This window comes from Calidris pugnax, unplaced genomic scaffold (genome assembly GCF_001431845.1).
Source record: "Calidris pugnax isolate Ruff unplaced genomic scaffold, ASM143184v1 scaffold64, whole genome shotgun sequence".
Lineage (NCBI taxonomy): Eukaryota > Metazoa > Chordata > Aves > Charadriiformes > Scolopacidae > Calidris > Calidris pugnax.
In genome coordinates, this window is record NW_015090784.1 from 650,826 (window position 1) to 677,655 (window position 26,830).

Sequence of the window (26,830 nt, forward strand, 5' to 3'; positions counted from 1 at the left end):
TTACTTCTGTAACATAATGAATTAGGGGAAGTGAAGCAAATATTGATAAATGTTCTTCCCTTCCCTCCCTTCAAAAATCCAAAGCAGCACTAAGCAAGGCGTGACTGAGAAGAACTTTGAAAATACGTGTCTTCCTATTGCTTAATTTGCATTTAGAATGAATGAAATAATGGAATTACTGATCACTAAAATTTAATAACTGCTGTTGAACAACTTACTGAGTTGTTTTCCTGTCTCCTGGCTTTAAATTGTCCCAGTCATAAGACATCTGTATCAAAACAAAAGGCTCCATATATCTTTAAGGAAAATGCTCTTTATAAAAGCACAGTAAGTCAATAATGTGGGAAGAGGACAGGTGATTTGATATTTGGAGTCTTTGGCATATTTAGTGCTGGGATCTGTTGATGTCTGCTGGTTTGTTTTTAAAACAGCATCGTAATTTCCATAAGCACAGTCCTGTTGAGTCTGATTGTACTACAGTACAGTATCACACATGCACACAACCTGACAGTTTGGCTATAGAACCCACACTTCTGAAGTACAGTGTTTGCTGTAACAAAAAGCATATTTGAATGACCTACTAAATGTATACTAAGCTTTATATACATCTCTGTGTTCTCTAATTTGAAAGCTTATCATCAATCTAAGAATGTCTTTTTTTTTTTTACAAGAATTAGACAATAACAATTTTAAATATAGCTCTGTACTCTGCATATAAACAATGGAAAACTACAGTTACAAATTTTATAGGATTGACATTTTTTCAGTAGGAAGTTATACAGAATTTAGTACTTACTTGAAATACAAAGCCAAGTCAGTTGCTATTATTGCAACTTCAAATAAGTGTAGAACAGTTTCAAACTGGCGCTTATTTAGGTTCTGGAAGATGTTTAAACTCTGCAAGATGGAAAGTTTACGAATTCAATTCCTTTTATAACACTGGCTTTGGTTTGTACTATACAGGTTGTCTTAGAATAGTATAACAAAACTGGGCAACTACAGTCCCTAAATTAAAATGACGCCACAAACGAAAAGTTATTCCATCAGTAAAGATGGCCCTTATTCATGGCTAATAAATGGCTAATTAACTGTGTGGAGAGTAGATGGATCTCAGATGTTGCCCTCAGAGGCTACACAAATAAATCCACAGTGACTCAAAACAGTTATAAATACTGCGATTGCCACATATAAATTAAAACCAAAGAAAACCACCTGCATTCCACATACTTAGTAAAGAAATGGCAGTTCTTCATCATTTCTTTACAGTTCACATTCCATACACCTAATTTTCCTAGACTTTTTAAAGCACAGTAGAGACTTTTTCCTCCAGTTCGTGGCTTGCAGTGCTACAGGGAGCTGCCATGGTGAGTGCCATGGCCTTTTCCTCAGGCAGAAGGAATGAGAATGTCACACTTGGCATTTTTCTAAATGTCCTGGATTTCTTTCCTTTTTTCCCTGAGGGGACAGTCCCTGTGAGAGCACCTGGCGCAGGGAGGCCACTGTGAAGAGCTCCAGAGATCCTGACACCCCTTCCAGCAAAGAGCAGGGCTTACTCCCTGCCATCTCGCTTTTGAGAAAGTATATTGCCATCAATAAAGGTAAAGGTGGTTTCTGGGGTTTTGGGGGGGTTTAATGTTTGGGGTTTTTTTTAAACTATGAATCTTCTGGGGTTTTTATGATCATTGTGCTACTGGTTAGTTTAAGAACTTATTCTGTGGCCTCCTGAGGTGAGGAAATGGCACCACCACAGGGATCAGAAAATGAAAAATGGGGGTGGAAGCGGGTGCCTGCCACGCTGCAGTGAGCAAGTGGGCTGGGGGAAGCATGTGCTCAACACTTGCCTTTTACATCTCTGATTTCTCTGCAAAATATGTGGTAAAAATTTGTAAATAGTGTCTTTCACTGTAGGCAGGGCAGAGCCAGGCTGTGCTGAGGGAAGGATGGCAGAGGGCCCAGGTGGGCCACGCTGCTGCCATTTGTTGAGTCTGAGGAGACTGGGTTGGGGGGGGGCCTCACCTCCACAGCTGCTGGGGAAGGGCCTGCCAAATTCTGGGAGGATCAGTAATGGGAGCTGCAGCTGATCCTCATGATACTGCCTCCTTTGAGCAAGGTAAGGGGTGTGGGGCCTGGCCTGAGGGTGTCTTCCATGAACAGCTCCATCCCTTTGCTCCTCAGAGACCTCCTGAACCAGAGGCAGCAGTGTGATTACAGAATTTTGTATGTATGTAATTGTATTTTCTACTTTGGTTTCAACATCAGCTGTTTCATGAAAGTGCAAAAAATGTGAGGAGTGTGAGTGAGGTCCAGGGAAAAAGCTTTTCTGTCTTGAGTGAGTCTGTTTCTGGCAGAATTACTGATGTTTCTCTAAAAGTGGACAATACATTTGACTTAAACTTCTGAATTTTAGCATAATTGGACTTAGAGGAATGAATAAGACATGGTGAAATTTGGAACGTCATAACTTGATGGGATCTTTTGTGTTGATCAGTGTGAGCAGAAGGCTCGTGCAGACGTACCTCATCTTGCAGTAGGGTTTTACTGTACTCCAGGTGATGCCTTTCTAAAATGGAGGAGCCGTGAAGCTTTGCCAGGGGAGCAGCTGACCTGTTGAAACAGAAGCAATTCTTATAATGTTCTGGAGGCAATATTTTTGATTCAGGGTTTTTTGATTAAAACGCTTCTGATCTAAACATTCAGTAGTTTAATCTGTATTATCTTAACCTGTATGATGTAGAGCAAAAAAGATATTTGCTTGTCTTCACTCTTGTGACTGATGAACGATGGAAATTGGAAAGCATTGAGTGTTCAGTGCCCTCTAAAGTCAAAGACATGGTCAGATGCCTCAAAACTCAAAAACTCTTCTTTTTAAAGACAAGCCTCTATTTTGGCTTGCATGTTCAGTTTTGTTGTTTGTTTAATCTACGCACCTTCTGTGTACCTTAAAAACAGCCTTTATGCATCTTTTAGTATTTGTTGTGCAGCATGGCTTTTGAACTCATCTGTGATAACTGTGGGCCACGTCCCCTGTGGTTCTAACTGACTGTAAATTAGTTAAATCTAAAGTAACAGTATCATGGAGTTTAATTCCTCTAATGCCCTTGGGCTCCTCCCATCCCCTAAAATCACCGTTTCATGGACTGCACAAGTCCTGACAGCTCCAGTGTGCTCAGTCTTATCACAGAGCTCAAAGCATTCCTCTGACATTGGGCAAAGATTCAAGCAGAGGGAACTCTGCATCAGACGATGGCAGTGGTAGGAAGGGAGAAATGTCCTATCGATGTAGGCACCAGGTGGTTCTGCGTATTTGGAAGTGTATTTTCCTCCTTTCTTCCCTTGGCTAATAGCTCCACTCCTCAGATAAGCCAAGGTGGATTGCTACGTGCTACCTATATTTTCTGACTTGTGTTTAGGACTGTCATGGTAAAGCCTGATAACTTTTATTAATAGCTTCACTGCATATGACCTCACATAGACGGCTTTCAGCGAGGGAAGACCACAGTAGGAAGATTTAAAACCTCCCTAAACTTATTTGGATGAGAGGCAGCCTGCTGAATAAGAATCAGCGTCTGTCATTCTCTCTTCTACGTCACCTGGAGAATCCCTGAGAATAATCAGAAAATCCTCTTGTGTCACTGCTCCAGCATGCGGGCTGAGATGCCTCTCTGGGGAGAGGCGTGTCCAGGGCTGGAGGAGGAGGATCTATCATTCTGGAGACACAGTTGGTGGGAAACTGTGCTCAGAAAATCATGGTTATAGTCTTTTGGTACACACAACATCCTGAGAAATGTTTCTCCAGCCAGCACATAGAAACAGGCCCTAACACAAAATGAAAGAAGACTAAATGGAAGATTTCAGCTGTCACGGCAAATTCTCAGAAGCAGAAATCTTCCCTAGGATAAATGTTCATTCATGCCAGGTGAATATGGAATATATACCTTACAGCTTTGCAAGCTTTGACATGGTTTTTTTGCCATTAAAAATACTAGATATCTATATATTTGAGGATTTGTACTTACTTCATTTGATACAAGTTATTGGTCCCTCTGTGGTCAATGTCGTGGCAGAAAGCAGCAGCAACCATGGCAAAGGCTTCTAAATCCGTGTAGTATTTCTTTATTTTGCCTGTCTGTAAAAGAAAACAGACCATTCTGAGTGTGCACCTCCCTGAATTTTCCAGTTGGAACTGAAAGGAAAACTAAATAATGAATGTAAGGTTAATATTAGCAACTTTACCATCAGCAGAGTAAACATGGTTTGTCCCACATTGAACCCATGTCGCCAGTTATGGTACGTGATGTCTCGATAACCCTTCCGGACTGTGTACATCCATCTTGTAAGGACCTAGTACCAACAAGAGTGATTAAGGCTGTGCTGTTCATTGAAAGAAAATGATGGAATTCCTACAAAATTGCTGGAATATACTTTGAAATTACTGTAATAATGTGCAAGTTCTATGAAAATTGCTTTTCATTGAATTAAACATGGAAACAGCAAATTGTTCTTTCATAAATACATGTTCATTTAATTCCTTCCATAGCTCACACAATTTCAGGATTAGTTTTAAGTCTTTATGACAAATATGCAAATGTTTAATTAAGAATGGAAGATTGCTACCCATACCACTCATATTTTGGTATTGCCTACTTCTGTATTAAAGTACCAACACTGAGCTATTTTGCTTCAATCTTAAAATAAATATAAACACAACAAAATAAATCAGACCTCAGCTGGGACTTTGAACTTTTCAACAACATTTATCTCAAAGAACAGTCGTATCCCACAAGTTATCAGGCCGTGCTCTGTAACAGGAAAGTCGCTGAAGCGGAATTCATACAGTTCTAAATCTTTTGGATCAGGTAATTCTTCTTTCTGTTAGGAAAAGTCAAAAACACAAGGGTTTTTTTTCTGGCAAGAATAAAGTTAGGCAAACTTTTTTTCTTTTCTTTTCTTTTCTGGCTTCAGTAGAAACATTGCCTAAGGACACTGTATCTCCAAATGCCTTGGGTTTCTGTGCAGGCTGATGTGCATTAAGCTACAAAACACAACTGTGACACTGCTGGTTTTCTGCTCAAAGAGGACAGGTTAAAGGCTTGAATTCCTTTTCCTGCTCTGAATTCCAACACAGTCTGTTGTGACCACCTCAACATTTCCTTCCTTCAGAAATCTCAGGTCATGGAATTTTCTCCTTCCTGGTACAAAATTCTATGGTTCTCCCACTTTTAGCCTGGTCTCAAGGCTGCAGTTCATCTTTTCCACAACCAAGATTATTCTTGCTAAGTGTTCTTCTTCCTTTTTGGATCTTTTGAATAGTGATGAATATAGTGACCAAAACCAGCCTGTCTAGAACAAAACATTTTTTACTTTTACATTAGAATCAAGTATAGCAACAACATTTTTTTAATAACAAAAGGCTTGCTTGCATGCCTACTTACCCGTAGCCTTGGCTTCTTTCAGAGGCTATAGGCAAGCAAAGATTACCATACATTTTTTAACCTCTGAAGTGCTGGTGATTTGATGCAATGCAAAAAATAGATTATATGATCACAATGACTCCCTTCCACCATAGTAGTCTGTAAATGATCTCCATTTCATGGATGAGGAAAAAAGATACTGAATGTATGAATGTATTTCAACAAACAAGGAAGGCTGAACATCCATGCAAAAATATTTCCTTCTCCCTGGGATTTTCCTTTATATCTACTCTGATCTGAGGTCAAGGGCAAGGAAATCTGGAGCACTGGTGTTTTAAGACCCATTACTTTGTGAATCATCAGATCTAGAAACACCTGCTTTATCCCATTAGCTCTCTGAGATTCCAGGTCTTATAATAGGATAAAGCATTTGCATGTAGCCTTGGGAGTACAGAAGATATTAGACTTCTGAATTTGTGATTCCATAATGTTGAGAGAATTCATTTTAATTGCTTTTTGGAGATTTAAAAATTCATATTGGTATTATGTTTTTACATTTGGAGCCTCTACCCTAATAATCACTTATTGCTTTCTCAGTACAGAGGTATTATATGATGTTTACCTATTCATTTTTGCAATTCTTCATGCAGCTAAATTGTATTTACTTTAAGTTTGTTAAGCGCTACATGAGCTGTTGATGTTTTTTGTTTTCACCACTTCTAAGCTGTGAGAGCATCTGTTTTGTGGGAACTAATAAAACCATAACACCACTGCATTCTGGCATACACGTAAATACAAATAGTTTAATGAGATCTTTTCCCTATGGCTATGTCTACATTAGCAAATGTGGTGTGATAGGAATAGTATGTGAAGTGGTTAGTACCGGAAATCAACAGGTTTGTGTGTATTTGACCTTTTTTCTTCAGCCTAGCTCTGCTTTGATCCATTAACAGTGGGAGTTCATTTGGTGTTTTCCTGTAGCACATCTCTGAGCTTTGTTTCAGACAAAGTAAGCCAGTGCATGTGCTCCAGGACTGCTCCACAAGAAAAGACAAAGTGCACTAAGTGGGCACTTTTTCCTCCAAAAAGGCACTCCCATTTGAAATTGAAATACCGAGGTAGCCAGAAGACTGCACAGACTAGAAAAGAAAGTGACTCATTTTTGTTAGTAGTAGCAGAGTTTTAACTGATTAGATCGCATTTATTTCATCACTGTGAAGTTACTGATAACTGTCTTTGGACTTCTCTGTCTAAGGAAATGTGGGAAAATTAATCCAAAAGTAGGTTAGTTCCACTGGACACTCCTACGTGTGTTCTCTTACCCAGAATGAAAGTGACTTTACATCAACGTTCCTTCTTTTGCTTTCAATATTAAGTAAATTCAGTTATAGCTATGGCACTGTCCCTATGGATATTTGAAGTTAGACACTTTTAAAATGTTAATTCACATAAACATTTCTATATAACTCTGACTAGCCAAGTCCAGCTGGTGAAACTGGCAGCTAAAATCAGTTAATCAGGATTTGGCTAACACAACTTTGTCTCTAATGAGGATATATTACTATCTGATATAAACATACTACCAGAATTTTCAGTTTAATGACTTACCAAAATCCTGATAAGATCCTTTTGATCACATTCTTCTAAACTAGTTGCATTTAATTTCTCCTTGTATTTCTAAAAAGGAAAATGAGTAAGAAATTCAGGTTTTGTGTAGCAAATTTCCTCCCTTAGTGTTGTGACTGTGGACAGAAACTCACCAGTATAGATTCCACTTCAGAAGGGGTGGCCTTTGTCTGGTACATAAGCATTTCCTGAGCAATGTCTTTCCTGTTTTCAAGCTTGTTCATTTTGTCATAAGTGTCAGTATTTAAAACGGACCACCCCAGGAACTGTGTGAGAGTCTGGAACAAAGCAAAGCAAAGTGAAAATGACACCATGACAATAAAATTAAACTGACAATTTGAACTTGCTTTTCTTACACTCCAGTTTGTGGTAGTGCCCTTTGAAAAGCAAAGAGTAGGTCTGCTTGTTAGAGACCTTTACCCTCCACCAACTGGTTCTGTTAGCACCTCGCAGCTTTTAACGACATTGTTTGTCTCAGCCCCATAATTAAGGGCTCATATTCCCATTTTTTATGCAGGACTGTGAGGCTTATGAAGCTGACATCTGTGGAGAGGGCTGGGATACGTTGTGTGGCATTTTACCTTGCCCAATGCTTGGGATCACGAGCCCTCTGGGAACTCCTGTGATCACAGGTATGGTACCCATTGGCAAGCAGCACACCTTACCTGCTTACCCACTGCTAATTAGGAGATGCTGACTATCACTAAAAAGTCAAATGGTTACAAATAAAATACTGTCTGGCTTTTGTGCATTAGTGGAATGTAAATGATCTCTCATAAATTTTCACGTTTATAAAGGGAAATAAAATTTCTGATTCTTAAGAAACTATAGTGAAGAGGATAGACATTTGGTTAGGTGTTAATAAAGCCTATTTGAAAATTTTCAGACATTTTAAAATGACTTTGTAGAAGAATATTTTTATTACATCATCTGGCTCCTTAAAGCCTCTAATCCTGTTAAGCTTACTTCAATGATCTGTTCATCATACTCGTCAAAAGGTTTTCCGTCTTTCCTATTGTAAAATGTTGCAACTCCCACAATTTCTTCTTTTTTGTTGACAATAGGCAGTGACAGGACATTTTTGATAACCCATCCAGTCTCATCCACTGGTCCTTTCTGTAGGAAAGCCAAAGAACAGGAAATGTTGTCTATTTCTTTGAAAGTAGCAATACAGCTATTGATATAGGTGATGTAATGCTAAGGCCTATGCATCACAGACAAAGGAGAAATTATTTATGTAATCAACAGTGTAATAATTGGTGGGAAGCACTAGTATATTTTTCTGCAGTATCTATAATTGTTAACATTACTGGAATTACCTGGAATGTGAAATAGTCATCTGCTGGTGCATTCATCATGTTACAAATCTGCAGCATTAAGAAAAGGAGACATTGTTTAAATGGAATATAATGTGCACCAAGACCTGGGCTGATATTTTTAAAAAGCATATTTATTTTCTAAGCTAATGACAGTGAGCACTGAAACTAGCTACAGAAATTAAAACTGTTCCTGTTAAATTAGATGTGGTTATTCTAACAGACCTCATTCTGAGTGCTTGTAGTAAAGTCTCTCATGTGTGGTGTCTCAAAGTGCACAGCTGTGATGGTGAAGAAATGCACTCCTGGTTTCAAATGGCACAGGGGTTATAGACAGAAATAGCGGAGCACTAAGGTCTCTGTCCTTACTACTGTCAAAAATGCCATGGGATTACTAATAACTGTCAGACATCACAAATCTGAATTACATATATTGTCTATGCAAGGAGATATAAGGAAAGAAGAAAATTGTAAAACTGTATATGATGATGTTTTCACTTTGACACTTTGTTGTGAGACTTAGTGAGCAAACCTGTGAAGTGACATCAGACACAGACATTACTCCTCTGATGTCACCACAAGCAGAGGGAAATTTTCCTGATGTTGTGGCTGTTTGTGCTGAGGGCTTGTCCCCATCCAGACCACTGACTCACGATTTCACTGGGAACCAGGGACACTGGAAGCAGCACGGTATTTTTGTAGAGGTTTTTGGTTGTGGGGAGGTTTGGGGTTTTTTTTGTTCAAGCAGAAGAACTGCATGAACTAAAACTTTTCATTTTTACTTTTGTTATGAACTTACAAATCCATTTTCAGCAACATATGTTGGCAATCCACTGACAAGACACCAGTGATCTGCTGGAGGTGACCTTTAGAGAGAGAATGAAATAAAATGATTTCTACAATACAGAAATGTTATTATTCTATCCCAGCAACGCGTCTAATTACCACACATTCACAGGCTGCCAATGAATACTCACGGAATGACTTTGATTTCTTCTTTTCCATGTAAAATATAGTCAATAATCTTATAAAAGTTGACTTCCTAAATAAAAAGAAAAAAAAATGTGCAGGTGACCTGTACGGCCTCAATGTCAAAATTAAGTTTCATAAAATAGAAAAATTAATATCCTCACTCGTCCATCAGGTGTCTTGGGGCCTTTGTAAGGCTCTGCCTCCCCCAGCCGGATTGGCCACTCATCAAAGAACTCCTGAGAAAATGAAAACAGGATTTAGCAAGAGGAAAAAAAAGCAGTTCTGTGTTCATAGGTATATGACATCTGTGGATAGCAGTTTTATTTTTCCTTCTCTGTAGCTGTACTCTGGTCACATTTCAGACAATATTAAGAAAACATTGTTAAATACATTCTGGGCAAGAAATGTTTGCCAGTAAATTGCAGGCTAATCTGAGGCTTGTCTCTGGATGGTTGCACAGCGTAATTGTTGTTTTAGAAGGTAGGTATTTACAAATCAATAATCATACCTGCACTTCTTTCTCATATGGAATTATTAATATGAAAAATTATTTCAGAATTTGCCTTTATGTTTATTGTGGTTGTATCCTTTGCCTTTGCCATGCTTATATTTTGCATGTAATTTTTGTAACATGCTTAGATTTTATCTAAATGATCCCAAAGGGTTAGAAACATGGTATCTTTATGTCTTAGAGAGACACGCACCAGAAATATCCAGAACCAATGAATTAGAAGGATGGATTTTATGACTTAAAGTCAGGAGCAGCACTTAGCTAGCAAGCAGGCGAAATGATTGTTACCTTCTCCTTAGTCATGTCCAGCAGACCAACGGAGTATCTTTCACAATTCAAATAAATTCGAATAGTGTACAGTGCTTTGTGAAACTGCCGCTCTATATCCGTTAGCTCTTCAAAGACTTTGTTGGCAGACCACAAAAGCATCTATTTACAACAAAAGAGAAAGAGGGTAAATGTTGACAACAGTAAGAAAGCATAAAACACAGGAATCCTAGGCATTTGGGAATAATAGTGGGAATAATAATGGTTTCACACAAACCCAAAATATTATCATTAACAAATTCTCCTATACCTGACTTCTTCGGGATTCAATATTGTAGAGATACGACGTATGATGATTTCTTAGGACCAAAGATATAAAATTGAGGTATTTTTTAAAGACCTAAAAATGACAAAGAGCAAAAGAAAAGACAAAAGTATCAAATCAAAAGGTAGATTCACTCTAACTAGTTGTTGAACTAACAGGACTGTGTTGTGTGACATTTGAGCTTATTACCTCTTCATCCTCTTTTGAGAACTCAGTGGCATTTAGTTTGTTGAGTGCCATTATGATAGCAAGCACCTCTTTGCCCTGCATAATTGGGGTTGCCAACATATTCAGTGTTGTATAGCCAGTTTTTTTGTCCAGAAAGTCAGAAAAATGATTGTTCTGCAAGAAAAGAAAAAAACAAGCATTCATTGGTTATGAATACAACTTCTGAAACCGAGGTCTGTACAGGTTTTTATTACAATGATGAGGAATTTGAAGAATTAAAAATATGGGAAAATCTAAAATAAAGGAAAGAGTAATATGACTTTATGGGTACCTGCGAGTCTAATACATGTAAGAGAATTACTTCATAGCTATGTTAATATTTCTTATTATTTAATTATTTCTGTAAATAAAATTCCTTATACTGTCCTGTTACACAGAGTTTAAAACTACTATCTGTACTGAATGTATATGGCTAAAAATGCCTCTGATAGAGCGTCATGCCCAGCAGGTATGTGTCTGGGTGTGCATTTCTTACTCCTTCCTGCTGGCAAACTCCCAGTCCAATGTTCTCCTCTGGGGAATGGGAGGGTGTAGGACTGGGGGCTGAGGAGGCAGAGCTGCCTTTGCTGGCTGTGGGATCCTGTGGGAATGATGAACAAGCCACAACTAACTGCCCCACGAGATTCATCCTTGAAACTGAGTGCTGGGGGAGCTTAGTAAGATCTATTCTTTTCATTCTTTTATGTAAAGGTTCCTGAGAAGCTAGCTCATGTTTCATGGAAAACTGTTTCAGTTCCTCATATCAAAGAAATTCTTGGTGTTTTCTTTAAATGCTTCAGTGTTCTCTTTAATTTAGAAAAGGGGTTTGAAATTTGTCAGGGAAATCTGTTAAGGGTTGTTGGGTTTTGTGATGTTCTTACGATGATGTATCTAAATGAGCTGAGTTATGAGTCAGGTGATTGAAATCTGTTGATATGTGTGTGCTGGGAAGTGACATGGTTCTACTAAGCAGCTAAAACAGCCAGAGTCTGTCCTCACTGAGCCTTTTCCATTCCCTCGCATCTGCCACTTCTAACAAGTCAGTGCTCAAGCTTCGTCAGAGAGACGAGCGCTCAAGTGCTGGTCTAAGCTCTGTGGCAGATTCTCCCTGAATTTCCTTTAGCAGGTGTTCTTATTTCAGGTCATGAGCCACTGGTACCACATGAGACCATCCAGAAGTACCGAGCGGCCTGGTGAGCTACTTTCATAATCTAATCACAAAGCTGCTTAAACAAACAAACTAACTAACATTTTCTGGGTTGTAAAATCAAGCATGGAAAGGTGAGGAAATGCCAAAACTGAAATTGTCATTCCTGTTAATTTCGTCCCTCTTTAGCAACTGTTTCTGGTATGTGTTGAATTTTTAGCACATACAACCCTGAGAAGGTAGACTGGATTTTCTTATCTGTTCAAAATGTTAGGGGCTTTTTCCCCTTCAGTTCTTCACGGTCTTTACACAGTCCATCTTTTACTTTTGCATTTTAGATTTCCTTCTAGGACTGTATTTCTATGAAAGAAATTTAATGTGTAAAATAACTCTGAAATGTCTTTTCTGTATTTACTGGCTGGGCTCTCTTACAGATAATTGATTTTTTTAAGGACAGCCTGTGTCATCCCCATAAATCAGCTTGAGAAGAATAAAAGTAACCAATATGTTGTCTCTGTAGCTCAATGTATCAGGCTGTATTTGGGTCCCTGGAAAGCGTAGCCAGTTCCAAAAATACCCTCCAAGTGAAGAGATCTTTTCTCTCTTTCTGCCAAACTTTCCCTGTGTTGTTGCTTTCTGTTTCTCTCGGAGAAAGGTTTAGGGGTATCCCACTAAACAGACATCCAGGGAAGATGCCAGTCAATCTGTTTCTTTTATGTAGAATCAAATACTGCCCTGTTGTCTGCTTAACAAGTATGTTATCGCATGGAAATACTTGATTTTCACTGAGATGTTTTACCTACTCACACAACTATTCTGGTTTTGGGTGTGTGTTAGGGCATCAGTAACAGTTTCTGAATCTCTGACTTTTTTAGCCATTCAAAATAAAGTAAATCAGGTTATAGAGAATTTGACCCTGTTTTGTAGTTCCTCTGTCTCACTAAGAGCATCTAGCATAATGGTGAGGCCCAGGTTCCTGGTTTTAGAGCACTGCATGCTGCTATAAGGGAATACATAAAAATTTCAGACACTCCTAGATTTATGTATACTTAAAAGGGACCTATATACACCAAGTGAGCTGAATCAGCAGGACACAGATGCTGTCTTAATCTGTTTAATAACTCCAGACTGAAGGTACAAGCAGTGGTGTCAGAGGTCTCAGAAGCAGCACTTTGGTCATACAATTTTTGCAGAGGACAGGAAAATTTTAAAGAATGCAAGTCTGTGTTAATAAGCAGAAAGTTCAGTAATCACAAGCCATCCTGAGCTGTGCCTGGTTAGTGCAATGCAGAAAGATATAAATACCTCTAACACATTGGCAGCGTTCCCACAGCATATACAGACTCCTATCGCACATGAGTTGCATATGAGCAAAAATTTGTGCTTAGATTTAGGCTTTTCGTTAATGAATATTTTGCACATAATTGCTAGGAGTTTTGAAGCCTTTATTTCCAATCAAGGTTTTAAAATATTTTCTCTTGAGAACATAAGCTGCTTTTGTTTTCAAAGAAAATAATTCTTCTCAATGTCTGGAAAATCATGTTCACAGGCAACAAAGAAAGAACTATGCTATGTGGTACCAGAACCAGAAGAGCACCTTGGTGCTCCCGTGGATATATGAGCGTGGACACCTAGTCGATTTGAGCCTGGTCTTTTGAATCCAACCCTCTTTCAGAGCAAGGTTTTAACTTTCAGGTAATCATAAAAACAAGCTTTTTAAGTGAGGGGAAAGGCAATCTGCTGGTAACTCCCTAACTGTAGTATATTTGCAAGCATTTTCTACTAGCTTCATTTAAAGCTAAACCTTGCCATTGACTGACTGACAGTGATCAGTTCTGTAGATCTATCCTAAGATGTGCAACACGCACTGAGCTAGCACTGGCACACAGGAGTGGAAATCATCTCTTTGTTAGAGGTGACAGAGGGTAATGGGAGAGGAGTCTGAAAGGCTGCTATGGATCTAGCCTATACACTTAAAATTAGTAGCTAATTCATGGTTCTGGAATCACTAAACCATGAAGGCAGTTTTATCTCACTGTAACTTACCAACACTACTACACATTATTATTATAAACCTCTAAACAATGAAATATCAATATAATGGTTTGTGTTTAGATCATTTGGCTCCAACTTTTCAATTCCTTTAAGTTTAATAGGTGTAATTGCCATCTCATAGCTAACATAGCTATTCTCCCACTGATTGTTGTGCATTGGCTTACATTTTTCAAACAAATTTTTTTACCACTGAGTGGGTGGTATTAGTGTGCTGTATTGCTTCATCTCTTATTTCTGCTTATCCTAGTTTCAGCTCACAAATATTTTGGTTTCATAGTGATATAATTGAGTATGAATGGAAAATAAAAAGCACCTATCTTCAGCGATGAAATGTCATCAGTCTGATTCACACCCAAAACCAGTTAGCTAAATGAGCTGACCATTCATTAGGCCACAGTCAAAAGAACATGTATTATTAGGCATGTAAGACAACTACATTTTGACATGTAACTTACTAGTGTTGCAGAACAAATTGACTTTGATATCTTCAAGATCATTAGAGTTTTGAAACAGAATCAAGTAGAAATTAAGATATATTTAATAGCGTTTGGGGGTTGAACTTTTCAGTCGTGTCACTGAAATGTCTGCTTGTTATTTGTCATATGTAGTAGCTATTTTGCAATTTTTTAAATTGAATCTGTATTATATTGCTTGAAGTATTTTTTTCACATAAACCAAGAAAATTAGTCTCAAAGGGAGCTTTTCATTTTAATTTTTAATGTTAATTTTTTCTTCACTTTTGGGATCTTTCCTCTTTTAACAGAAGCTAATTGAAAGAGAGAACTAAAGGTTTGGGTTTTTCTTCTGGAAGGCATGATTAATAGAAATTTGTTCCTGTGTTTGAATATTTTCTTGTAAGTTGACTGAATCTTTGTTTTAGTAACAATTGAAACACATTTCCATTCCAGTTAATATTTACTATTTTGAGTGTGAGTTTATGATAATCTTTTTTTTATTATAAAGATGATAAGATAAAATGGAGGAGCAGACATTAACATTTACAATGCGAGTTCTTCCCAGCTAAAAGGCTACCTCCCTATTTTTTCCCCATTTGATTATTTCTTTCAGTTCTCATTACATTCCAGACATTCAAGAAGGCAGTACCTCTGTAACCTTGTATATCTTTGCTCTTATGTCTTCTCATCTTAACAACTCTGCTTTGTTTCTCAAGAACTTCCCTCTAAAATTACTTTAACAATCTTCCTCTGGCCTTTGAGGCTTTTTTAACATCCTCTGCCTTGTGAGTATGTTGAATAATTGGGGTTCTTCTCCAGGCTCACATTGGTGGGAGCCTGGCAGAGCAGGAGAAAGAACTGAGGCATCTTAAGCAAGTGACTGCCCAGCTCCACCACAGAGTGACTCCATTCTTTCCCTTTTTAGGGCAACCAGTTGTGGCATTGACCATCTTGCTCTCTCCTGTGCTTTCCCACTGCGTTGTATTTTTTACATGGATGCTCCTGCTTCCAGCAATGCCTTCTTGCCCCAGGAGGGAGCTCAGCCTCCTGCCTGACCCCAGGACCACTGTCCAGGTTCAGTGCCCACGTTCCTCACTGCCACGTGGGAGTCTGAGCCACTGAGCCCCAAAACCATGCTTCTCTTAGCACTTTTCTCTCCCCTCTTCTAATAGCCTTCCATTTATGTTAGAGTTTGGTGTAGATTCACGAAAAGGGATGGAGTGTCTCTTCTTCCTAGTTCCAGGTTCAGACAGCCTGGAGTCTGAGGACTGGCACATTCCCATGAATCTGAAACTCCGGTCACTTCAGACAGGTCTCTCCCAGCCTTGCATTGAAGAGAAGTAGAGCTCCCACAAAAAAAACCCACAACAACCACCTCATAGAAACTGAAGCTGGATCAGTTTTTAAAGGGATGATAGAAGTGCTTGTGACTCAAAGATGCATTTGTTTTGTATCATAGGATTCCAGTGGTTAAATTAGGAAACACAGTGATCACTGCCCTGGCTCCTTAATCAGAGTTGGAAGCACCAGATCTCTCTACACTCTATTGTTTCTTCACTTCACTGGAGGTTATGGACTCCAGTGCAGGATCTCTAAAAATGAAGGCTTGCTATTTCAACATCAGAAAATTTGAGTCCCTTTTTGGGTCTAATCCAAAAGCCTTCACTTGGTTTGAAGCATTTTTTCACCATATATAACTTTGTACTCTACTATAACCAGGAATATTATTTCTTGAGTTTCCAATCCTCAGTTAAATCTCTGCCTTCAAATATCTCTGAATTAAAAGAAATAATGCAATAATTTAAATACCTGATGGATTAAAGCAAATATATATAGTCTTTATTATTGGTTCTTACAGGCTGAGAATGTGAGATTTTGATTCCTCAGAAGACATGCTCCCTGTTTAACTATTTCTTAGTTCTTAGTTTTATTTGGAAATAATGCCTTAGCAAAAGATGTAAGGTTATAGAGCTCTTCTTTATCATGTTGTCCATGTTATTTCTTTAAATATTAATTTAAAGAATATTAATGGACACATCAAATATTATGCAGTGTATCATCTTACTTCGGAATATTTGAGTCACATACTCTGCCAGATCCTGGGAAATATGTGAGGCAGATTATTAGTGTAGTGGTTCTGCCTGGTCTGCGGTTTCTCACTGCTGTTAAATCCTGGATTATATCCTATTAGCTCTCACAGTCAACAGGTCCATAATCTTGTGGGGGGAAACTGTTCTGGCTATTAAGTTAATTATGGAATGTCTGTATCTTTTCCCCTGCTTTTATTTTCTGAAGCATTAGTCAGGATGAGGAGCTTCCTCACGTTTATTGGTACCTTTCCAGGTTGAAGAAGGAGATAATCCCTACAGAACTGGCTACCAGGCACTAAAAGTAGAGTCTTAACATTTTTTTAGTGATTTATTGCTGTTGTGATCTTTCATTACATTCACTCTTGTTACAAAGGGGTGTTGATTGAAGCATGGAAATTTCTCACTGTGGGTTTGTCAATGTTGTCCTGTACTTAAAAAACACCATGCTGTTTGGATATGGATTGTGTCAACAATAGAAAGTGGTTAGACATGACATCTTTAAAGCACCACAGCCATCTAGAATTATTCGTTGTGCATTTTGTATTCTGACAAGGCAGCAGGGGCAAAATTCCTCTCTGGCTTAGCTCTGCTTGTCATTTTTTGCTCAGGATTTGAGTAGCAGACAATCTGGTTTGACTGAAGTGCATACAAAGTGATCTGAAAAATAATTGCCCTTTCAAAAACGTGATAAAGGCTTCAATGGCTGCCTGTTTCTGCTGCCACCGACTAATTATATTCCTTAAATGTTACTGACTAAAGCTGCAGTCCTGGGTTTCTTACTGAGATAAAGATTCTGGTGATGCTAGCAGGAGCCTTGCCTCTATGAGGAGCGTGGATTTCGACACTTAAGAAGTGGAATGGAAATTGTGACAATTTTGAGACCTTCAGGGTTGTTTTTAAATAACAAATCTTGGTCCCAGAGAAGTCTCTGCGAGTTTTGCAATTAACTTATAAAATGTCAATGTTTTGATGACATTTAGTTACCAAATGTGGATTAATGGCACCCTGGTTTAATTGCATTTTTAAGTGTGGGCCTACTGGCATAGACCTCAGTAATCCTAAGAGGGTGCCTAAGTAAAGATCACCTTAGAATGACTGAATAATAGCTGGACAGATACTCAGCTGACATGAATTAATTTATGAATGCAAAATGTATACCTAGTAGGATTAGAGGGACAGAAAAGTTCTGTCATTTAAGCATATTCAAACTACCTTTGTAAAAAAAATTGTAACGAATCCTACTGCAAACACAGAAACCTTTAGGCAGCCCTGCTGTGGGCACCTCTCACGTAACGACATTAAGGAGCAGTGCAGTGTCTGATAGAAGGCACATCTTTCCTGATCCTCCTGATCTTTTCTCATGTAATCAGCCTTATGAATTTAGAAGGATTATCCTCCAATCTCCCCGTGGGGAGGTAAGAAGCAGCAAGTCTTATGCTTCTTGTCAGAGCAGCAGCCATTGAAGAAAGCATCTTTGTGCTCAGTTAAAAATCATTCTTTTGTTTGTTCCTGTGATACCTACTTACATCTGATGTAGTTCGCTATATGTTGGAATGTTCTTTTCACATATATATACATTTTCATTTGTTTCTGAGCTTGAAAAGTAGTCCTGTGTTTCTTTATGCCTGCCAGCTTTGGACATGATAAAATACATTACCTCCTGGAAAACATAGATAATTGCAGTGTATAAAGATTTTTATTATTTTAGGACACTGAGGTGGTTTCCATCTCTAAAATGGTCCATAACTTTGAATTGACTGTATGGGAAATACTGAGAACCGGACTGTCATCTTGTAGAGTTATTTTAGCACCATTTGATTATGCTGAGCTTTTCCATATAAGACTAAAACGAGATGAAGATGTCACCAGTTGATAATGTAAGGCTAGCTATTTTTAAAGAAATCTACAACAATTAAAGCACTTCTATGTTTCCCCATGTATTTCAGGGCAGTTTCTAAAGCAGTTCTTATTCATACATGTTTAATTTCTGTTAGGTCACTCATCATTTTAATTAATATTTGTAATAGCCTTATCAGCACCATAACTAAAGAAGGTGATTCTGTGCATATTCAACAGGAACTTTGATGTATTATTAGTGTAGTGGTTCTGCCTGGTCTGCGGTTTCTCACTGCTGTTAAATCCTGGATTATATCCTATTAGCTCTCACAGTCAACAGGTCCATAATCTTGTGGGGGGAAACTGTTCTGGCTATTAAGTTAATTATGGAATGTCTGTATCTTTTCCCCTGCTTTTATTTTCTGAAGCATTAGTCAGGATGAGGAGCTTCCTCACGTTTATTGGTACCTTTCCAGGTTGAAGAAGGAGATAATCCCTACAGAACTGGCTACCAGGCACTAAAAGTAGAGTCTTAACATTTTTTTAGTGATTTATTGCTGTTGTGATCTTTCATTACATTCACTCTTGTTACAAAGGGGTGTTGATTGAAGCATGGAAATTTCTCACTGTGGGTTTGTCAATGTTGTCCTGTACTTAAAAAACACCATGCTGTTTGGATATGGATTGTGTCAACAATAGAAAGTGGTTAGACATGACATCTTTAAAGCACCACAGCCATCTAGAATTATTCGTTGTGCATTTTGTATTCTGACAAGGCAGCAGGGGCAAAATTCCTCTCTGGCTTAGCTCTGCTTGTCATTTTTTGCTCAGGATTTGAGTAGCAGACAATCTGGTTTGACTGAAGTGCATACAAAGTGATCTGAAAAATAATTGCCCTTTCAAAAACGTGATAAAGGCTTCAATGGCTGCCTGTTTCTGCTGCCACCGACTAATTATATTCCTTAAATGTTACTGACTAAAGCTGCAGTCCTGGGTTTCTTACTGAGATAAAGATTCTGGTGATGCTAGCAGGAGCCTTGCCTCTATGAGGAGCGTGGATTTCGACACTTAAGAAGTGGAATGGAAATTGTGACAATTTTGAGACCTTCAGGGTTGTTTTTAAATAACAAATCTTGGTCCCAGAGAAGTCTCTGCGAGTTTTGCAATTAACTTATAAAATGTCAATGTTTTGATGACATTTAGTTACCAAATGTGGATTAATGGCACCCTGGTTTAATTGCATTTTTAAGTGTGGGCCTACTGGCATAGACCTCAGTAATCCTAAGAGGGTGCCTAAGTAAAGATCACCTTAGAATGACTGAATAATAGCTGGACAGATACTCAGCTGACATGAATTAATTTATGAATGCAAAATGTATACCTAGTAGGATTAGAGGGACAGAAAAGTTCTGTCATTTAAGCATATTCAAACTACCTTTGTAAAAAAAATTGTAACGAATCCTACTGCAAACACAGAAACCTTTAGGCAGCCCTGCTGTGGGCACCTCTCACGTAACGACATTAAGGAGCAGTGCAGTGTCTGATAGAAGGCACATCTTTCCTGATCCTCCTGATCTTTTCTCATGTAATCAGCCTTATGAATTTAGAAGGATTATCCTCCAATCTCCCCGTGGGGAGGTAAGAAGCAGCAAGTCTTATGCTTCTTGTCAGAGCAGCAGCCATTGAAGAAAGCATCTTTGTGCTCAGTTAAAAATCATTCTTTTGTTTGTTCCTGTGATACCTACTTACATCTGATGTAGTTCGCTATATGTTGGAATGTTCTTTTCACATATATATACATTTTCATTTGTTTCTGAGCTTGAAAAGTAGTCCTGTGTTTCTTTATGCCTGCCAGCTTTGGACATGATAAAATACATTACCTCCTGGAAAACATAGATAATTGCAGTGTATAAAGATTTTTATTATTTTAGGACACTGAGGTGGTTTCCATCTCTAAAATGGTCCATAACTTTGAATTGACTGTATGGGAAATACTGAGAACCGGACTGTCATCTTGTAGAGTTATTTTAGCACCATTTGATTATGCTGAGCTTTTCCATATAAGACTAAAACGAGATGAAGATGTCACCAGTTGATAATGTAAGGCTAGCTATTTTTAAAGAAATCTACAACAATTAAAGCACTTCTATGTTTCCCCATGTATTTCAGGGCAGTTTCTAAAGCAGTTCTTATTCATACATGTTTAATTTCTGTTAGGTCACTCATCATTTTAATTAATATTTGTAATAGCCTTATCAGCACCATAACTAAAGAAGGTGATTCTGTGCATATTCAACAGGAACTTTGATGTCAGAGCAGCTCTGACTCATTAGCCTGCTTCTATAGATGGTTCTGAACAGAAGCCCTGGGGCTGGACATATTCAGAATTTGGAGCCATTTTAAATTCAAAGGCAGAATTGAAGCTGAACATATATGTTGACCTCATCTTCATCTGGCTTCACTCACCTACTTATAAAGAAGCATCCTCATTACAAAAGCTACAAATTAATTCTGTTTGGAGGTGCATGTATGGCAGCATAGAATGAGGAGGAAACCCATCCTGGAGACCAGAACAGGCGCCTGACTTGTTCAACAGCAACACAAGTACATACTGGTCTCTACTAATCTAATATTCTCCTCATTACAGTAAATTACATTACAGCTGTTGTGCAAGGATACTGGAAATACCTCACTGGGTTACATGATGTAGTTCTACTGGATTTTAAGCAAAATCTGCTGCTGCTTTTCTTATGCTTTTGGTCTGGATTTCTGTCTCAGGGATGTTTTTGAAGAGTAACTCTGTACCATAAGCCCTGCAAAGGAAGGTGAGGAAGCGAACGCACGGAAACCCACTCCCCAAGAGCAGTCACTTACCTTTTTCACATCAGGTACATTAAAAAACTTCTTGGTATGAGCAACCCATCCTGCTATCCCGATGTCCAGAGGGAAAACAACCTCATTGTCTGGATTCACCAAATTGTCCTCATACTTGGAAGTTGGAGTGACATCCAGAAGCCTGGTGGCTACCTCTGGAATACCATTTCGGGACCGACAAACAAACATACTACACCGATCAGCCGCCAGCAGCTGTGCCAGCCTCTGCAGGGCCTTGTGCACGATCTTCTCCATAGTGCCTCCTTCATCCTGGATCTCTGTTAGTAGCTCAAAAAGTATGTTACACTCCTCCAGACGGGACATGTCTTTGAAGCTGACTCCTTCCTTCACATCTCCAGGGCTCACTTTAAAGATACTTCCCAGCACTTCTGCCCTCATCTTTCGGTCGAAATACTCCTTTGCAAACTGGGGGTTGTTCTCCAAGTATTTTTCAACAGCATCTTTATTTACTTCACCCATTTTTGCTGGATTGTTCTTAGAATTTCCTTTAGAATTGCATCACCATCAAAGTAGGAGTGGTAGCAAGAAGTCCTAACTTGATACTAGTAAGAAGGTGGTACTTTGAACATATTGTACAGCTGTCGGGCATAGTACATTCACCTTCCTCTGTGGCTTCTGAGCCTTCTGAAACTCTTGAGATATGACAGAAGGCACTGGCTTAGCATCTTCTTAGTGTGAGATCTTGGAGACTGCTAATTAAAGAGATGTCAGGACACTAAACCCCTGAGCATTCTTAGCTCATAAATCCTAAGGGAATCATTTCAGCATTTTAAACTAACCAATTAATTCTTAGACCTTATAAAATTGTCTGATGTGTAGATCTGTATAGCTGTATGTTATCTTCTTCATTCACAGTACACGTATTGTACTCTGTGCACAGAAGTTTCCATTGAAACTTAGTATGAGGAATTCCACTGAGATGCTTAGCCCCCATTATACATGTGCACAGACGTACACACGTGTATTTGTGAGAGGTCCTTAAGGGGAGGAAAACAGAATGTTACAGAGAAAAATTTAAAATTGCAAAATTTATTTTTCCTCAAAATGGTCAGGAGGTGATCAAAATTGTATTACTAAGAGAAACAATTATGAAGCTATACATGCATAAAATGGGTGAAATCCTAAAGACCTTACAAAAGTCTGAGCTTGCTCAAGTGATTTAACCCAGAGCTACGTGAGCGGTAAGACTGATATTTTAGTTAGGCACTCTTGTAGAGCTAGGAAAATACAGTGTATTTATATTGATGCTTTTTTGGTTTTTTGTTTTTCTCATATTAGTATTTTAATGAAGTTTGTAAATTAGACCATTAAACATTTTTGAGTACTAGGGTTGTAATGAATTTTAAAGTTTCTGTGCTGGAATAAGACATTTATTTTCTGTTCTATCTCCTTTACTCTCATTTCAACACTATTGAACCTTTTATCTTTAGTCATGGTAATTCCCATTTGCATTTAGGTTATTATAAGAAACTATAACAAAAAAATATTTCACATTTCTGGCACTTTCAAACATGATTTTGCTATCGTCTTTCCTAGCAATTTTTTAATAAGATCCCCTATTAAGAAAATACATTTTGATGTGGGATCCTCTATATGGATGGAGGTTTAACATTGGAAACTAACATCACACAATCATTTTCACCGCACTTTTAAAGCCAAAACCGATACGCTTTTGGCTTTCATTCTTTTCCGTGCTGAGGTGGTTTGATTTAAAAACGTGATGAGCAGTGTGCTATGTTTTTCAATTTGTTTTAATTTCAGAGAATATAGGAAATTCATGTGCTTTGTGATTTTAATACACATGATGTCATTTGCCTTTGATGTTCGTAGATACTACAGAAATCAAACTATTTTTGGAGCAGTTCTTAATAGTAGACCATCCCTGAGCCCCTGTGATACATGGAAACTCCTAAGAAGGATAACTGACAGACGTGGTTATTTAAATAGACTCAAGCAGCACGTAAATGTCAAAGGTATTTATAAGGTTCCCCAGTTCAGCTCGGTGTTTGCATCTGAGCGTCTCTGTCCATCTTGGCAGCAGTTAACATGGCTCACTCAGCTAAGATTTTCTGAAGAAACACAGATCAAATGTGTTTCTTTCAATTGCATTGGGTTTTGATGTGAATAATTCTGTGGCCAGTGTCTGGACATCAAAGATTCATATGTATAATCCAAGAAATTAAGATTCAGAGGTATTATTGATTTTTTCTAAATGCTTAGGTTGTGAGAATGGATTCTGTAGGTATTTACTGCAGGTACCATGTGCCCCTAACACAGCCAGGTTTTGGCACTGACATGTTTTAGTGGCATTGATCTGCTATGTTTTGGGGACCTTTATAAACAACCTCAACTTGTCTATTTCTTTTAAAATATTTTCTGTCCCTTTTCTTGCAAAAGCAATTTTAAAAACGCAAACACTGAAGATGATAGAAAGTTAGCTGCTTTTTCCATAGAGCTGCAGATTTTCATGGTCCCTTAAAACTGCCAATGATTAGCTCTGGGGGACAATGAAATAAGTGATCACCGGAGATTTCAGCTTCTGGGGAGCATTCTGCAGTAAATGGCCAGTCCAGCAGGGAGGGGTTAATCTGGGCTGCCAGATGCACCATAGCCTTGACCATGAGCATGGGTTTCTTGGTAGCTTGGCATGAATTTCAGTAGAGGGACTGAGCCTTTTAGTCCCATCCACTTGTACAGTTACCCCCAGGTGCTCTTAGGTTACCTGGCCCTTTTTTATTTCTGAGACTATCACTCAGCACCGCTGGGAAGGATTTGACTCTGTCTTCCTCATACCACCCGGCCAGATACTTACACACTTGACAAGGCCCCCAAGCCCTTTTCAGGCTGAACAGTCCCAGCTCTCTCAGACCCTTTTCAGGCTGAGCAGTCCCAGCTCTCTCAGCCTCTCCTCTGTGAGATTCTCTTACCGCTCAGTGATCTCCACGGCTGTGTGCTGGACTCACTCCAGCATCCCCGTGTCTTTCATCTGTCACAGTTTAAAGCTCACCTCACCAGGCTGGCCAGCCTGAATACATCTAGAAAAACATTTCAGTTCAGAATCGCAGTCCTCACAACGGGCTGCTAGAGAGAATAAAGGTACCGTTTTAAACTAGGTTGTTTAAATACTGTTTATAAAGAGTTCAATGTCCATTTACTCCTTAAGCAGAATGTCACGTCATTAAATTACAAAAACAGGTAGCACACAGGCTGGCATGGTACAAAGGATAATCTTTTCAATTCCATTCTGTCCTTGACCTCTGTACTTAGACTGCCACCAAGGGGAGCAGTTGTGATGGTGACAGTGTACACAGGTGTCCCTCACAAAGTACACGGAGCTCCTTGGCTCAGCCGGAGCGTGGTTCCACCGGGCAGCGGCTGCGCTTGGATCCACTGCTCTGTGCTCGCAGCCATCACTCATTCCCCTGCAGAACCTGCCCCAAAGGGTTTAACGGATACCCTGTTTGGGAATGGCACTCTAAATAAATAACCGTAAGAAGACAGGAAAGAGTCTTTCAATCCGTAGTTGGTCCGGCTGGAATGGGATGCTTCAGTTTCCTTTTACCAGTGCTTTGAGCCAGCTTTCTCCTAAGAGATAGACTGATTCTTGTGGCTGCAAATAAAATTGTAATTCTTTTAATATTTAAAGCTTCAATGTTGCACTGTTAAAAATGTTTTAAATAGTAATTTGACTCTAATTTTTTCCTTTTTATTATTATGTCATAAATGAAACTAAAATAACTTCTACAATGAAAGCTCTTTTCTGCCATTCCCTTTGAAAATCTGACCTTTTCTGTGTGTTTTCTGCTTCTATTCCTATTGGAAAATATTGCAGAATTTTACGGGCTATTAATGTAAAAAATACTTCAATCACAGAAACGCTGCCAGAAGTTAGCCCCTTTTTTGGCCTCCTGGCAAAATTCAAAGGTAGAAGACTTTTTCCCCCCTTCAATTAAACACAGCTCCAAGAAATACATAATGGCTTTTAAAAAACTTTCTGTGATGCTCAAAATATGCTGCCAGCTTCAAATATCAGAATGGGAAGTCATATACGAAATTTATCAAGCTTAGTGTTGAATTTAAGACGTTTTGTAAATGTGTGCTTTACATTAGAGGTTATTTGCATGTTTATGTGTTATCAGTATTTTAATAATTCTTTTATACTTAATTGTCTGAGTTTTCCCAGAATCCAGCAATCATTTGATGCCATTGACTTGATCTACGCAGATTGCTCTCAGAACCATTTGGGCTCCTGGCCCAAATTCCGTTCCTCTCTGTTAGCATTAGCAGTACAGGTCTGCAAGGAGTACACGCAGGTTCCAAACACCTGGGTGAGGATCACTTGCTGGCATCATCTCGCAGCTGAACCCGTAGCCCAAGTCAATCCAAATGATGATTAACTGAGGCAAAGTTTACACTGTTTATGAGTTGACATAGTTGTGCTGGCATAGCTACATCTGTTAGGACTGAGAAAAAAGCTCACCCTTGACTCGCCAGAGCAAAGCCAGTCTGCCAGCAGCCTTCCATCCTGGCTCCAACGCTCCCATCTGGCTGTGGCTGCCTTCACAGGGGACCCGTTTGGCCTAAAAACCTGCTCTCATTGAACCAAGGAACTGCTTTAGCTCCATCTGCAAAAGGACTTCCTTAATGTAAACTGTGGCTCAGGTGGCTAGTACAAAATTAAATGTTTCTAATTTATTTTTGTTGATGACCTCAGATTAATTTAAGATATTGTAATGGCCTTTGCATGTATTTACAACTGATCTTATTAAAAATAATTAACAGAAGTAAATTGCTGTTTTGGTGAAAGCTGGATTGGTCTGCTGTCTGTGAAACGGCTGAGGACAACATGCAGTAAGAGTAATGGGGCTGCTGACCCAGGGTGTCAGAGGTGGTCCAATCTCAACAGGTTTTGATTCATTTGCATGAGTGACTGTAGATTCCTTTGGAAACCTCTGCCATAGAATTTTCATGGGTAATTGTGCTATTGACAAAATTTTACAGGAATAGATACTATTGAAAGATTTTTTAATACTACATCGGTATCTCCATATTTAAATTATATTTTTGCTTAATTCTTAAAGCAACGAACGCCGACCTTTCAACTAACAAGCTTCTGCCTTTATTCTTTCAAAATTGGGAGGTGAAAAAAGTAGGTGAATTAGTTCTCTTCATTCCTATCCTGCTCTGGCTACATGTCTAGAAAATAATTAACAGGTTTTCTCTAATGCTTCCTAAAGATGTTGAAACTATAGAACAAATATTGACTGAGAGGCAGCAAAACTTGCCTGAACAGGAGAAAACAATAATGGTTTATGTAACTGAAAGCAGTTTGCCAAAAACAGAATAGAAATTCTGGAAGCTGCGATTTAAAATTGATGCCAGAAGGGCCAGATGTGGTGCGTACACACAGCTGGGTATTTGCCAACCATACGTATCTCCTGACACCTTTGCAACACCACACAACGTGCTCTTTTGCCTCCCTGACGATTTGCAGGGCCCCAGCTCCTGACCCCGGGACCATGAGATGGGTTAGCACCACAGCCAGCCTCGGGGAAGCAAGAAGGAACCGGTCATGGGGACCTGGGGAGGTTCTGGCACCACCAGGCTTTCAGGAACATTAGCAGGAACTTGTGAGTATGATGTTTGCCGCTGTTTATCAGGGGAAAAGAGGAAAGGAATTTGGGGAGGAGGTGAAGGAAACAAGTTTGCATCTTGTA

General features: G+C 38.9%; 1 protein-coding gene and 1 long non-coding RNA gene across 2 annotated transcripts in view; one reads left to right on the forward strand and one right to left on the reverse strand.

Moving 5' to 3' along the window:
• Positions 1-21,793, reverse strand: part of PDE6C (phosphodiesterase 6C) — a 28,015-nt gene extending 6,222 nt beyond the window's left edge. Inside the window, exons 1-16 of the mRNA XM_014965814.1 lie at positions 21,093-21,793; positions 10,618-10,770; positions 10,414-10,503; positions 10,125-10,265; positions 9,487-9,561; positions 9,331-9,395; positions 9,153-9,219; positions 8,357-8,404; positions 8,004-8,153; positions 7,172-7,315; positions 7,020-7,088; positions 4,723-4,869; positions 4,234-4,341; positions 4,017-4,126; positions 2,517-2,604; positions 797-897 (exon numbers count right to left, since the gene is read on the reverse strand). Of these exons, the coding sequence (XP_014821300.1) occupies positions 797-897; positions 2,517-2,604; positions 4,017-4,126; positions 4,234-4,341; positions 4,723-4,869; positions 7,020-7,088; positions 7,172-7,315; positions 8,004-8,153; positions 8,357-8,404; positions 9,153-9,219; positions 9,331-9,395; positions 9,487-9,561; positions 10,125-10,265; positions 10,414-10,503; positions 10,618-10,770; positions 21,093-21,572 (2,036 nt within the window). The 5' untranslated portion in view covers positions 21,573-21,793. The remainder of the gene's footprint in view (positions 1-796; positions 898-2,516; positions 2,605-4,016; positions 4,127-4,233; positions 4,342-4,722; positions 4,870-7,019; positions 7,089-7,171; positions 7,316-8,003; positions 8,154-8,356; positions 8,405-9,152; positions 9,220-9,330; positions 9,396-9,486; positions 9,562-10,124; positions 10,266-10,413; positions 10,504-10,617; positions 10,771-21,092) is intronic.
• LOC106902415 lies at positions 757-26,738 on the forward strand. Its single transcript, XR_001414493.1, has 3 exons — positions 757-1,598; positions 7,555-7,669; positions 26,608-26,738. It is a non-coding gene; the product is annotated as an uncharacterized LOC106902415 (long non-coding RNA).
• Positions 26,739-26,830: the final 92 nt, after the last annotated feature.